This window comes from Macaca mulatta, chromosome 6 (genome assembly GCF_049350105.2).
Source record: "Macaca mulatta isolate MMU2019108-1 chromosome 6, T2T-MMU8v2.0, whole genome shotgun sequence".
Lineage (NCBI taxonomy): Eukaryota > Metazoa > Chordata > Mammalia > Primates > Cercopithecidae > Macaca > Macaca mulatta.
In genome coordinates this window covers 143,699,183-143,714,273 of record NC_133411.1, presented here as the reverse complement: position 1 = coordinate 143,714,273, position 15,091 = coordinate 143,699,183, and the positions used below count along the sequence as shown (strand labels likewise).

The window sequence follows — 15,091 nt, the reverse complement described above, 5'->3', positions numbered from 1 at the left end:
GGGCTGGGTGTAGTGGCTCACGCCTGTAATCCCAACACTTTGGGAGGCAAGGTGGGTGGATCGCCTGAGGTCAGGAGTTCGAGACCAGCCTGGCCAACATGGTGAAACTCCATCTCTACTAAAAACACAAAAGTTAGCCAGGCGTGGTGGTGGGCACCTGTAGTCCCAGCTACTTGGGAGGCTGCAGCGGCAGAATCACTTGAATCCAGGAGGCAGAGGTTGCCATGACTGGTGATCGCTCTCCACTGCACTCTAGCCTGGGTGACAGAGCAAGACTCCGTCTCAAAAAAATAAAATAAGGCTTAAGGTCTATTATTAGCACTCCAATTCTAGTTTAACTGGTGTTGGTCTTACATGGCTAAGAAATGCCAGTATAAACACCTCCTGAAGAAGTTTTATGAGGAATCTGAAACATAAATATGTGCTTCAAGACTGTATGTCCCCAGTCTTCTATATTACCATGCAACAGAAAAGTGTGTGTGTGAATTTCAGAAACCACATGAACATTTCATTCTCATGGCAGCTACAAGGTTATATTTACATTTCAAAACACTTAAGAAATGTAATGATTACCTGGGGTTCAAAACCCATATCAAACATTCTGTCTGCTTCATCTAAAACAACATATGTCACTCTTCGAAGATTTGTGACCCGACCTAAGATGAGAAGAAAAATAAAGACAAAAAGAAAACTAAAAATCAGTCCCAATTCATTTTATGGCTACCAAGAACTTTTAAAAACTGTAAAGGAAACTAAAATGCCTGACTTAACCAGAGGGGTAAGTTAGGTATCTTTAAAAAGTGAAAAGAAATTTTGATCTAAAATGTCTTAATCTAGTGACAAATACTTTCTGACAATGGGTATATGAGGCCCTTTATTTTGTCAAACTCGTCTCTTGCATACCATCATAGGGCCTGAAGAACCTGTAAAATTCAGAAAACAGCCCTCTCCAAAACACATCATAAAACTAAGACTGAGATGAAGCATCGAGCCACATCAGCCATTATCTGACAGCATCACCTAGAAAAAAACATATTAGAGATTACAGCGTATGTGTGGAAAGCAAGTTCTAGTGCTATTTTAGACACAGAAAATGCCTCTCTATATTATTTTATAACCTACTTCATATATTTAGAAGCTTCTTAAACGGGCATGTCAAACCCTTAATGAGAAGCTATTTGACAGCATTAGGAAACTATTGTATCACATAAAAACTTTAAATACCAAAACACATTACATAAACACATTTTCCATACAAAGATATAAATCCCAATTTTATTAAGTGAACCCACTGACTTAAATAAATGCCAACTGGCTTCCTAACCAGTGAAAACAAAATACATACACGGGAAACCTCTTCTAAAATATTAACACAAGCATTGCTATCAACTGTTGAATCAATCTCCTGGCAAAAACATGTACAAAAAGTTATTTAAAAATAGACCAAAATGACAGATAAGAGAAAAAGGTAAAATTAATCAAGATGAATTTCAGGAGGAGACTTAATGCAGCATTGAGAAAAAAAAAAAACAAGGGATTATTTAATCAGCATTCAAATCAAAACTTTCCATATGCTAGACAAGCACAAAGATTTCTCAAACAATTTTGATGTCACTTTGCCAACTTCATGTACAATTAGAATTAAGTTCATACAGAAATTCAAGCAGAATACTATTAGAAACATGCACTAACTCACAGTTTTTAACACTCTATTATGTACATACTGAATATTGCAATAGAAACCTCTGAGAACATTTTCTTCAAAAAATAAAAAGTGCCAAAATAAGTGCTATCTAATATTTAAGTATTCCACACTAGCATTTGTAGCCCCAATTAGTTTTGCAAGGTCGGGAACAGCATTAAATTACCTACCTTTGATGGTTTAAGTCTCGGAAGCCCAGTTCTATAAATCTTGAAGGGCCTTTCTCCACAGAAGTTAAATAATGTCAACAGTTTAGTAAGAGTTTTGATAGGGAATAATTTAACAAAGCATAACATTTGAGCTACAAACATGCAATATTTACAAAAGATGAAATTTCTTGAAGCTGCAATATCTTAATTTATGTAGTATTGTAAGAAAATACTAGCTCATGTGGAGAAAAAGTCTAAATTTTGTAATAAAGAAAAGGCTACTACCCTATTCTTTTACTAAGCAAAGCCAGGCCAAAAATTGATTAAGAATCCAAGTTATGATCAGAGTTACTTCTGAAAAAAATTTTTAAATTTCAAAAATATCATTAATGTTTATAATAATCAACTTGTTCCAATACAAGTTTTTTTTTTTTTTTTTTTTTGAGACGGAGTCTCGCTCTGCCACCCAGGCTGTAGTACAGTGGGGTGATCTTGGCACACTGCAAGCTCCGCCTCCCGGGTTCAAGCTATTCTCCTGCCTCAGCCTCCCAAGTAGCTGGGACCACAGGCTACAAATTTTAAGATACTGCAACTTTAAGAAGAAATATAGAAACCCTTTGTTGGTTTCTTGCATCTGTTTTAACAAAAAAATGTAAAGAATTCAAAAAGGAAAGACACCAAAAAAATACCCCTGACTTACCACTGTTAGCCGCTAACATGTCAATCATTCGACCAGGTGTGCAAACAATAATTTCAGCACCTCTTTTCAGCTCAGCAATCTAATAAAAAAGATGAAACTTAATAGTCTATCACTAATGCTTACTTAAACACTAAAAAATATTACATTTAGTTCTTGCCTAGTCTGGTAAGAAGACTTCAAAGCCTCCTGCCTAATTATTTTGAATCTCGGGGCACTACTAAAGAAACAGCAACAGCCAGACGCAGTGGCTCACGCCTGTAATCCTAGCACTTTGGGAGGCTGAGGTAGGCAGATCACGAGGTCAGATCGAGACCATCCTGGCTAACACGGTGAAACCCCGTCTCTACTAAAAATACAAAAAATTAGCCAGGCGTGGTGGCAGGTGCCTGTAGTCCCAGCTACTCGGGAGGTTGAGGCAGGAGAATGGGGTGAACTTGAGAGGCGGAGCTTGCAGTGAGGTGAGATCGCACCACTGCACTCCAGCCTGGGTGAAAGTGTGAGACTCCGTCTCAAAAAAAAAAAGAAAAAAACAGCAACAACGTGACCACATAGTGCCATAAATTTGAAACAAATAAAAACTAGAGAATTTTGCAAATTTGATTTGCCACTATCCCTCAAAACCAAGAAACAAACTTAAGAAAGCAGTTTAAAAAAAAAAGTGATCATCTTTGAGCCCAGGAGTTCAAGGTTGCAGTGAGCTATGATCACATCCTTGCACTTCAGCCTGAGCAAGAGCGAGACCTTGTCTCAGAAAAGAAATTTCGAAGTGACCACATAGACTAGCGTTTTTCAAACTGAGGATTGCCACATTAGTGAATCATTAAATCCTTTAACAGTCATAATCAGCTTTTTTTTTTTTTTTTTTTTTTTTTGAGACAGGGTCTCATTCTGTTGCCCAGGCTCTGTTGTCCAGTGCAGCAGTGTCATCATAGCTCACTGCAGCCTAGATCCTGGGCTCAAGAGATGATCACCTTTTTAAAAAAACTGCTTTAAGTTCGTTTCTTGATTTTGAGGGATAGTGGCAAATCAAATTTGCAAACTTCTCTAGTTAGCCACTAGCTAGGACTACAGGCACTCGCTAATTTATTTACTGTTTTAAGAGATGGGGTCTCACCATATTGCCCAGGCTGGTCTCAAACTCCTGGACTCAAGTGATTCTCCCATTTCAGCCTCCCAAAGTGCTGTGATGATTACAAGTATGAGCCATAGTGCTCAATCACAACCAGCGTTTTTTAAATGAAATAGAATGCAAAATACCGGAAGTCCCTTAACATCATAAAACTTTTGTTTGGCATTTATATAAATACAATGTGCAAGCATGTACCATGTTGTTTTGTAAGTATATTTCTACAAACTATAGTCACGAAAAATCATAAACTTAGAAAATGAAGTTCAAGTAATTAAAATAGCACTGGAGTTAACAAAAGCAAATATTCTTGAAGTGTGTTCTTGTAACAAGAGTCCTAAGAAACAGTTTTGTAGTTAAGTTCAGAAAATGACAATTTATCCCATTTATCTAGCAACACGATACACATTAGCTTATTAAGAACTAAGAAGTCTTACAGCAAAGAAACTGGTTTTAACTTTTTATACTCCAACGTTTCCAAAACTTATCCAACCACAGAACCTACTTTTTTGCCTTCTTCTACTCAGGCAAAATATCTGAAAACTATTTCATTCTTTAGAAGACAGCTGAAGGGATGGTCATAGTGGCTCACGAGGGAAGCCGAGGCAAGCAGATTGCTTGAGCCCAGGAATTCGAGACCAGCCTGGGCAACATGGCAAAAACCTCATCTCTACAAAAAAATACAAAAATTAGCTGGGTGTGGTGGCATGCATCTGTGGTCCCAGCCACTCAGGAGGCTGAGGAGGAAGGACTGCTTGAGCCCAGGAGGTCACAGACGCAGTGAGCCAAGGTCACACCACTGCGCTCCAGCCTGGACAACAGAGCAAGATGCTGTCTCAAAAAAAACAGAACTAAAAAAAGAAGAAGAAGAAAAAAACACCTCTGATATTAATGCATCCCAGTAATCACCATCACTTTCTCCCCCCGAAGATGGAGTCTTGCTGTCTCCCAGGCTGGAGCGCAGTGGCGTGATCTCAGCTTACCACAACTTCCGCCTCCCAGGTTCAAGTGATTCTCCTGCCTCAACCTCCCAAGTAGCTGATATTATAGGCACGCACCACCACACCAGGCTAATTTCTGTGTTTTTAGTAGAGACCGGGGATCTCGCCATGTTGGCTAGGCTGGTCTTGAGCTCCTGATCTCATGATCCACCCGCCTTGGCTTCCCAAAGTGCTGGGATTACAGGCGTGAGTCACCGTGCCTGGCCACCATCACTTTTTAAAGACGTCAGCATAGATTATAGAAAATAAATGCTCAGAGATCAGAGACCTAGGTTCCAGGACAAACTCTAGAACGTATTAACCTAATTGGTCAACTTAATAAATCTTTCTGAGTATTTCCTCATATGTAAAATAAAAAAAAAATCTGCCTTCTCAGGCAGGGGAAGAGGGAGGAGGGATAATCTATATAAAAATGACTCAAAAATTCTAATACAGCATTAACATAACTATATTGGGTCATAATTAACAAAAATTATATATATTTAAGGTGTACAACATGTTTGATAAACATATACACTCTGAAATGATGACCACAATCAAGCTAACATATCTCCTTACATAGTTACCAATATTTTCTTTTGTGGTAAGAACATTTAAGATCGGTTGGGCGCAGTGGCTCACGCCTGTAATCCCAGCACTTTGGGAGGCCAAGGCAGGAGGATCACTTGAAGTCAGGAGTTCAAGACCAATCTGGCCAATATGGTGAAACCCCATCTCTACTAAAAATACAAAAATTAGCCAGGCAAGGTGGCGGGCACCTGTAGTCCCAGCAACTTGGGAGGCTGAGGTAGGAGAATCGCTTGAACCGGGGAGGCGGAGGTTGTAGTGAGCCAAGATTGCGCCACTGCACTCCAGCCTGGATGACAGGGCGAGACTCCACCCCAAAACGAAAAAAAAAAAAAAAAGAACATGATGTGAGATCTACTGGCTTAGCAAATTATTCAGCATACAATATAATATTAACTAGTCACCACGCTGTACATTATATCTCCAAAGGTATTCATCCTGCATGAAATAACTAATTCTTACTATTATTTTTATACCTCATTTTTAAAATGATTTTAGAAGCAATCACTATTCAAAAAACTAAAAGTAAAAGTCACTCTTTTACTTTATTGAATCTTCCAACTTGAGAAAAGAATGGAAAACATGAATATTTCTTATGTAACTACCTGCTCACTGATTCCTGTTCCTCCATAAACACAGACCACTCTAAGTCCCAAAGTCTTGGAAAACTTCTTACACTCTTTAGTAATCTGTAAAGCCAGTTCTCGAGTTGGAGTCATGATGACAGCTGGAAAGATAAATACATCAGTAGCCTAACCACCAAAATTCTTAAGGCTATGCTTTAAAGTATTCAATTTCACCTCTACAATAAAGTTCAGATTGTTTCACCTAATATTTTTTGTTATGCATCTCTGAAAACTATTTCAAAAGTTGTATAACAGCAGAGGTTGTGGGGAAGGATAAGTATAAGCAGAGTTTAAAAACATGCTAAAAGAAGAAAAATGACAGTTAAATGCCTCATCCAACCCTCAGGAAAACAAATACTTGGTTCAATAGAACGCAAATAGTTTTCTAATGCAAATCACAGATCAAAGAAAATCAAGTGACTCACTGTGCCACAGAAGCCATACTGTTGCTTCCAGAAACAACCTTGGTCTGAGGGGCACAGACAGAGGAGAGAGATACTATGCCCCGTGTTCCTAAGAGAAAAGCTGAACAACTTTCCAAAACCCTATTCAACTTTGCAAGAGTTATCTCTGCCAAGATGAATCAAGAAACCAGAATCTAAACAACTAATCTTGAATGAAATGCTGGCATTATAGCCTGTTAAGGCCAAAAACTACCTAGGAAAATATGTTTCCCTAGTATATTCCATGTTGCCTTTACATATCTATTGATACCAGCCTAACAAACCTCAATATAAATAAACAGATAGATGCACGAGGAGTCTACCTGCCAAGTCAGAGTTTAAAAACTGAGCTGTGCCAGGAGGGGCTGTTTTTGTACTTCTGAGATGTCACTCCAGAGCTCTGAAGATTCTCACTCCACCTGCTGGTAAGGGGAAATCAGCCCCAAAGTGCCAAATTGATAAAGAAAATGTACATAAAGACATCTTCATTGTCATAATTAAGAACATTATAAACTATAAGGTCTTTCTGTTTGACAACAAAGCTGTTATTTGAAAAATAGTTTAATGAAAATAACTGTACCTATTGGCCCCTCTCCTTCTTCTAATGACCTCTGATCCATGATGTGTCTAAACATGGGCAACAGAAAAGCAATGGTCTTTCCACTTCCTGTTTTGGCAATGCCAATCAAATCTCGTCCAGACATTATAGCAGGAATAGCTTGGGTTTGGATTGGCGTGGGCTTTTCATAGCCATGCCTTAAAAAGAAAACCAAAGGAAGATAAGGTAAGAATTGAGATTGCTGGGCCCCAAAGAGGTCCCATGTGTTCCCATAAAAATAAACTTCCAAAAGGCTGTATATATTCATACAATAAAATACTATTTGGCAATAAAAAGGGAAGTACTAACACATTCTACAATATGGACTAACCCTGACAACAACATGTAAAGTGAAAAAGGTCAGTCACTAAAGACAAAAATTGTTTGATCCCATTTACATGAAATGTTAGGAATAGCCAAATCTATTCTAGAGACAAAAAGTAGATTAATGGTTGCCCAGGGGTGGGGAGAGGGGAGAAGACTGACTACTAATGGACAAAAGTTTCTTTTTGGGATAATGAAAAATTTAAAAATTAGGCAGGGCGCAGTGGTTCATGACTGAAATCCCAGCATTCTGGGAGGCTGACATGGGAGAATCATTTGGGGCCAGCAGTTCAAGACCAGCCTGGTCAACATAATGACACCCCATCTCTTAAAAAAAAAAAAGGGGGCCAGGCATGGTGGTTCATGCTGTAATCCCAGCACTTTCAGAGGCCGCGGCAGGTGGATGATCTGAGGTACAGAGTTTGAGACCACCCTCACCAAAATGCAGAAACCCTGTATCTACTAAAAACACAAAATGAGCCAGGCATGGTGGCGCATGCCTGTAATCCCACCTACTTGGGAGGCTGAGGCAAAAGAATCGCTTGAACCCGAGAGGTGGAGGTTGCAGTGAGTGAGATAGAGCCAATGCACTCCAGCCCGGGCAACAAGAGTTAAATTCTGTCTCAAAAAAAAAAAAAAAAAAGGCTGAGCACGGTGGCTCATACCTGTAATCCTAGCACTTTGGGAGGCCGAGGCGGGCAGATCACCAGGTCAGGAGTTTGAGACCAGCCTCACATGGTGAAACCCTGTCTCTACTAAAAATACAAAAATTAGCCAGGCGTGGTGTGGCAAACACCTGTAGTCCCAGCCACCTGGGAGGCTGAGGCAGGAGAATCATTCGAACCCGGGAGGCAGAGGTTGCGGTGACCCGAGATCACGCCACTGCACTCCAGCCTGGGCAACAGAGTGAGACTCTGTCTCAAAAAAATAAATAAATAAAACCAAAAAACAAACAAAAAAATTTCCAAAAATTAGACTATTGTAATGGTTAAAACTATAAAAATACACTAAAAAACATTAAGTTGGCTGGGCGCAGTGGCTCATGCCTGTAATCCTAGCACTTTGGGAGGCTGAGGCGGGTGGATCATGAGGTCAAGACATCAAGACCATCCTAGCCAACACGGTGAAACCCCGTCTCTATAAAAAATACAAAAATTAGCCGGGCGCAGTGGTGCATTCCTGTAATCTCAGCTACTTGGGGGACTGAGGCAGGAGAATCGCTTGAAGCTTGAACCCAGGAGGCGGAAGTTGCAGTGAGCCGGGATTGCGCCACTGCACTCCAGCCTGGTGACAAAGCGAGACTTGTCTAAAAAAAATATATATATATGTGTATATATATATATAAGTTGCATAATTTTTTTTTTTTTTTTTAAGACAGAGTCTCTCTCTGTCACCACGCTGGAGTGCAGTGCCACAATCCCAGCTCACCGCAACCTCTGACTCCCGGGTTCAAGCGATTCTCCTGCCTGAGCCTCCAAAGTAGCTAGGACTACAGGTTAGCTGGGACTATAGGCATGCGCCACCACACCCAGCTAATTTTTGTATTTTTAGTAGAGACGGAGTTTCACCATGTCGGCCAGGATGGTCTCGATCTCTTAACCTCGTGATCTGCCTGTCTTGGCCTCCCAAAGTGTTGGGATTACAGGTGTGAGACCCTGTCCCAGCCAAGTTGCATAATTTAACCAGCACTTTGGGAGGCCAAGGTGGGGGGATCACTTGAAGTCAGGAGTTTGAGACCAACTTCACCAACACGGCGAAACCCTGTCTCTATTAAAAATACAAAAATACAAAAATTGGCTGGGTGTGGTGGCGGGTACCTGTAATCCCAGCTACTTAAGAGGCTACGGCACAAGAATCGCTTGAACCCGGGATGCAGAGGTTGCAGTGAGCCGAGATCATGCCAATGCATGCCTGAGGGAAGAGGTGGGAGGCTCTGTCTCAAAAAAGAAAAAAATAAATAAAAAATTTAAAAAGCCAGGGATGGTGGCTCACGCCTGTAATCCCAGCACTTTGGGAGGCTGAGGCGGGCAGATCACCTGAGGTCAGGATTTCAAGGCCAGCCTGGCCAACATGGGGAAACCTGGTCTCTACTAAAAATATTTTAAAAATTAACCAGCCGTAGTGGCGCACACCTATAGTTCAGCTACTCAAGAGGCTGAGGCAGGATAACTGCTTGAGCCCGGGTGGCTGAGGTCACAGTGAGCACAGTGAGATCGCACCACTGTACTCTACCCTGGGCAACAGAGCAAGATTCTGTCTCAAACAACAAAAAAAAGCAGTTGTATAATTTAAAGGGTAAATTTTGATATGTAAATTATCTCAATAAAACAATTTTTTTAAACGTAAGTTGTTTTTAGAGTAAAAATGTAACTCAGGGAGACATTGGTGTGAAAGGACTATTTTGAGCAGCAAGACACAGAAAACATAAACAACCACCAACCACTTACTTTTTGAGGGAATTTAAGATCTTCATGGAAATTCCACACTGGACCCAGGATTTAATTGGTTTGGGACAACCTTTTCCTTTAACTGTAATGCCCTCCATTTCCAATCGAAACACATTTACCTCTACAAAACAAAACCCAGATTAAAAGTTCTTAAATATTGTTCTATTGGTGTCTTCTACTTTTCAATTAGGCATAAGATGAAGAATCTTTAACTCTTATGCCAGGCCCAGTGGCTCACACCTGTAATCCTAGCAACTAGCACTTTGGGAGGCAGACTCAGGCAGATCCCTTGAACCCAGGAGTTGTAAGACCAACCTGGGCAACATGGTGAAACCCTGCCTCGACAAAAAGTACAAAAATTAGCTGGGTGTGGTGGCACATGCCTGTAGTCCCAGTTACTCAGGAGGCTGACATAGGAAGATCACCTGAGCCTATCAGGGGGATGTGGGGTGTGGTAGGAAATCAAGGCTGTAGTGAGCCATGACTGCACCACTGCACTCCAGCCTCCAGCCTGGGCAATGGAGGGAGAGACCCTGTCTCAAAACAAAACAAACAATTTTTAAAATTTTTGTATTTTTTTTAGTAGAGACAGGGTTTCACCATATTGGCCAGGATGGTCTCGAACTACTGACCTCATGATCTGCCTGCCTAGGCCTCACAAAGTGCTGGGATTACAGGCGTGAGCCACTGCATCCGGCCTACTTTTCCGTATTTTAGTAGATGGGGTTTCACTCTATTGCCCAGGCTGGTCTCGAACTTCTGAGCTCAAACAATGCGCCCACCTCAGCCTCCCAAAGTGCTGGGATTACAGGTGTGAGCCAACGCACCTGGCCAATTAATTTTTGATCATTTTAAAAATATTTCGAAAACACCCTCCTTCATCAGACACTATCCACATTTCTCTTGAGTAATGTGAAATGTATCCTCTTCTGTTAGTAAATGAAAAAATGGAATTTTACCTTCTTGAGACATTTTTGCTAGTTCTGGAACTTCGACATAGAAGTTTTTCCTAAATGGCTCATATTCAATTTTTCCATGATCAACTGGTTCTAGAAGCTTTCGCTGTTTTGTTTGATACCCTGTAAGGGCTGTCTGAAGATCAACTTCTTCCTCCTCTGAAGAATACTATAGTTTAAAAGAAAAAAATTAAAGAGGTAAGCTCATTACTATTTTCCTCTTGTGGGAAGCAATACTCCTAGCTTTTCAAATCTTCCTCTCCTAGAAACTACTCTAATTTTTTTACTTTCTGCAATACACTGTTTGACCCACAAGATTTTTATAGTGCTCCAGCACACTTAAACCTCTTAATTTTAAAATCACCTCAAATGATGTATGTCATCTTGAATTAGAAATACATCAAGAAGCTCCTGAAGAATTTTTCGACTTACTTTTCTTTTTCTTTGCCCTTTAGAGAGTTAAAATGCCAATATAAAGCTAAAACAGTAATGATCAGAGACGGCTCTAATAAGGTTTTGCTACTGTTTTTACTATATAAATCTTTACAATACGTGTTAATGGAAAGAAAGTTAATTCATTCTGTTACTTCATTTTTTTCTCTCCATATTGTATGCCTGAAGTGAGCTGATGAGGGGCAGAAAGATCATACAGTTAGGAATGAAAGACATCAGAATGTTCCACTAAATAGATATTTAACTAGATACTATACTACTACTAAGAATAGCAAGAATGTCTCCCAATTCTGGGAATTTCTCCTAGTTCACATAAATGAAAAGCACATCTCCATGAATGCTTTCTAATAAATGCTTCCAGGATAGTATCATAAACAAAGTCAAAATTAATGAAAAATCACCTCCATGGCATCCTGGTCATTCTCCATCAGCTCACCTTTCTTCTTATCAGAATCCACAACTGCTTTTTTGGTTGTCACAACAGTGACAACTTTTGTGACCGTTGGCCCAGACTTCTAAAATAAAGAAGAAATATAGAATATTTTGCAAAGCTGAAACGCAAGTTATATGACAGCCGAAGCCCACAATAACTGACAAAATTTCGTCTTTAGTTTCTTTTTTTAGTGACATGGTCTCCATCACCCAGGCTTGAGTGGTGTGATCGTAGCTCACTGTAACCTCAAATTTCTGGGTTCAAGGAGTCATCCCATCTGTCCTCCTGAGTTGCTAGGACTATAAGCACATATCACCAAACCCAGTTAATTTTTTTTGCTTTTTGGCAGAAAGAGTCATGCTATGTTGCCCAGGCTGGTCTTGAACTGCTTGGCTCCAGTGATCTACCAGCCTCAGCCTACCAAATGTTCTGGGATTGCAGTTGTGAGCCAGGACATTGAGCCAACTGAGTTATTAAATGAAAATAGAAACAACAGACTGTTTTTCTCATTAATTTGTATAAATTTTTAAGCATAATATAATTATATTTTATAATACATCCACTTATCATTTACTGTATTATAGATAATTCTATATAATATTATATATACTTTATTTATTGAGATAAAGTTTTGCTCTTGTCACCCAGGCTGGAGTGCAATGGCATGATTTCAGCTCACTGTAACCTCTGCCTCCCAGATTCAGGCAATTCTCCTGCCTCAGCCTCCCCAGTAGCTGGGATTACAGGCGCCCGCCACTATACTCAGCTAAGTTTTGTATTTTTAGTAGAAGCAGGGTTTCGCCATGTTGGCAGGCTGGTCTCGAACTCCTTATCTCAGGTAATCCACCCACCTAAGTCCCTGCAAAAGTGCTGGGATTACAGGCATGAGCCAGCGTGCCCAATTTTATATATATATATATATTTATATTTTATACATATATATATATATATTTTTTTTTTTTCAGACTGAGTCTCATTCTGTTTCCCAGGTTAGAGTACAGTGGTGTGATCTAGGCTAATTGCTCCCAGTTCAACCTATTCCCCTTCCTCAGCCTCCCAAGTAGCTGGGATTAGAGGCATCCGCCATCACACCCAGCTAATTCTTGTATTTTTAGCAGAGATGGTGTTTTGTCATGTTGGCCAGGTTGATCTCTAACTCCTGACCTCAGGTGATCGTTCACCTTGGCCTCCCAAAATGTTGGGATTACAGGCATGAGCCACCACATCCGGCATGATTATATATTTTCAAACTACTACTAGGCTGGGCACAGAGGCTCATGTCTGAAATTCCAGCACTTTGGGAGGCTAAGACAGGAGGATCACTTGAGTCCAGGAGTTCGAGACCAACCTGGGTAACACAGCGAGATTCCACCTCTATAAACAATTAGCCAGGTGTAGTGGTACATGCCTGTAGTCCTAACTACTAAGAGGGTTGAAGCAGAATAATAGCTTCAGCCCAGGGGTATGAGGTATGATCATGCCACCGCAGCACTCCAGCCTGGGTAACACAGCGAGACCCTGTTGCTAAAAAACATTTTTTTAATTAAAAAATAGAATAAGCTTTGGGAGGCCGAGACGGGCGGATCACGAGGTCAGGAGATCAAGACCATCCTGGCTAACACGGTGAAACCCCGTCTCTACTAAAAAATACAAAAAACTAGCGGGGCGAGGTGGCAGGCGCCTGTAGTCCCAGCTAATGTAGTCCCAGCTACTCGGGAGGCTGAGGCAGGAGAATGGCGTAAACCCAGAAGGCGGAGCTTGCAGTGAGCTGAGATCCGGCCACTGCACTCCAGCCTGGGCGACAGAGCGAGACCCCCTCTCAAAAAAAAAAATAAATAAAATAAAATAAAATAAGGCCAGGTGCGGAGGCTCACACTTGTAATCTCAGCATTTTGGGAGGCCAAGGCGGACAGATCACTTGAGGTCAGGAATTCAAGACCAGAATGGCCAACATGGTGAAACCGTCTCTACTGAAAATACAAAAATTAGCCAGGTATGGTGGTGGGCACTTGTAATTCCAGCTAATCGGGAGGCTGAGGTAGGAGAATCACTTGAACCTGGGAGGCACAGGGTGCAGTGAGCAGAGATAGTACCTATCACTGCACTCCAGCCTAGGCAACAGAGCAAGACTCCATCTCGAAAAACAAAACAAAACAAAACAAAACATAAATAAAATAAAAAATAAAATAAAATAAAATAGGGTGGGTGCAGTAGCCTAATGCCTGCAATCCCAGCACACTGGGAGGCCAAGGGAGGTGGCTCACCTGAGGTCAGGAGTTCAAGACCAGCCTGGCCAACATGGTGAAACCTCATCTCCACTAAAAATACAAAAATTAGCTGGGCGTGGTGGCAAGGGCCTGTAATCCCAGCTACTCAGGAAGCTGAGGCAGAAGAATCACTTGAACCCAGGAGGTGGAGGTTGCAGTGAGCTAAGACTGTGCCACTGCACTCCAGCCTAGGCAACAAAAGCGATACTCCATCTCAAAAAAATAAATTAAATTAATATAAAAAAATAAAATGAGGCTGGGCATGGTGGTTCACACCTGTAATCCCAGCACTTTGGGAGGCCAAGGTGGGAGGATCACCTGAGGTCGAGAGTTCGTGACCAGCCTGACCAACATGGTGAAACCCGGTCTCCACTAAAAATACTAAAATTAGCCAGGCATAGTGGCAGGCATCTATAATCCCAGCTACTTGGGAGGTTGAGGCAGGAGAATCACTTGAACTCGGGAGGCGGAGGTTGCAGTAAGCCAAGATTGCGCCACTGCACTCCAGCTTGGGCAATAGAGCGAGACTCTGTCTCAGAAAAAATAAATAAATAAATAAATAAATAAATTTTAAAAATGAAACAAAATACTACTAAATGGTATTTTCCAATCACTAGGCAAGCCAGGGGCTCGTACTGGGAGCCTGAATAAACCAATAAATAAAACAGGTAAAAGTCACTACCCTTAGAGTGCTCACATTTTAGAAGGGAGAAGGGACACACTGTAAACACAAAAAAATCATATAATTTGTCAAAATGTAATAAATGCTATGAAAAAGAGGAAAAAAAGAATAAAGTGAAGGTCGTCAAGGGGTATCAAAGATGCAGCTGGGCATGGTGGCTCATGCCTGTAATCCCAGGATATTGGGAGGCCAAGGCAGGTGGATCACTTGAGGCCAGGAATTCAAGACCAGCCTAAGCAACATGGTAAAACCTCATCTCTACCAAAATGCAAAAATTAGCCAGGAGTGGTGGTTCACACATGTAGTTGCAGCTACTTGGGAGGCTGAGGTAGGTAGACTGCACAGGCCTGGGAGGTGGAGGTTGCAGTGAGCCAAGATAACACCACTGCACTCCAGCCTGGGCAACAGAGAGAGACTGTTTCAAAAAAAAAAAGAAGGCCGGGCACGGTGGCTCATACCTGTAATCCCAGCACTTTGGGAGGCCGAGGCGGGTGGATCATGAGGTCAGGAGTTCAAGACCAGCCTGGCCAAGATGGTGAAACCCCGTCTCTACTAAAAAATACAAAACTTAGCTGGGCGCGCTGGTCGGCGCCTGTAATCCCAGCCACTAGGGAGGC

The 15,091-nt window shown here is 41.3% G+C and overlaps 1 protein-coding gene across 2 annotated transcripts in view; it reads right to left on the bottom strand.

Annotated features, from left to right (window-relative positions):
• DDX46 (DEAD-box helicase 46) overlaps window positions 1–15,091 on the bottom strand; it is a 76,402-nt gene that overhangs the window by 36,641 nt on the left and 24,670 nt on the right. For both annotated transcript variants that reach the window (XM_015140860.3, NM_001261180.1), the window contains 7 exon segments: window positions 11,494–11,607; window positions 10,643–10,808; window positions 9,684–9,804; window positions 6,895–7,070; window positions 5,851–5,972; window positions 2,552–2,630; window positions 574–656 (listed from right to left, as the gene is read on the bottom strand). In XM_015140860.3, coding sequence (XP_014996346.1) covers window positions 574–656; window positions 2,552–2,630; window positions 5,851–5,972; window positions 6,895–7,070; window positions 9,684–9,804; window positions 10,643–10,808; window positions 11,494–11,607 — 861 coding nt within the window.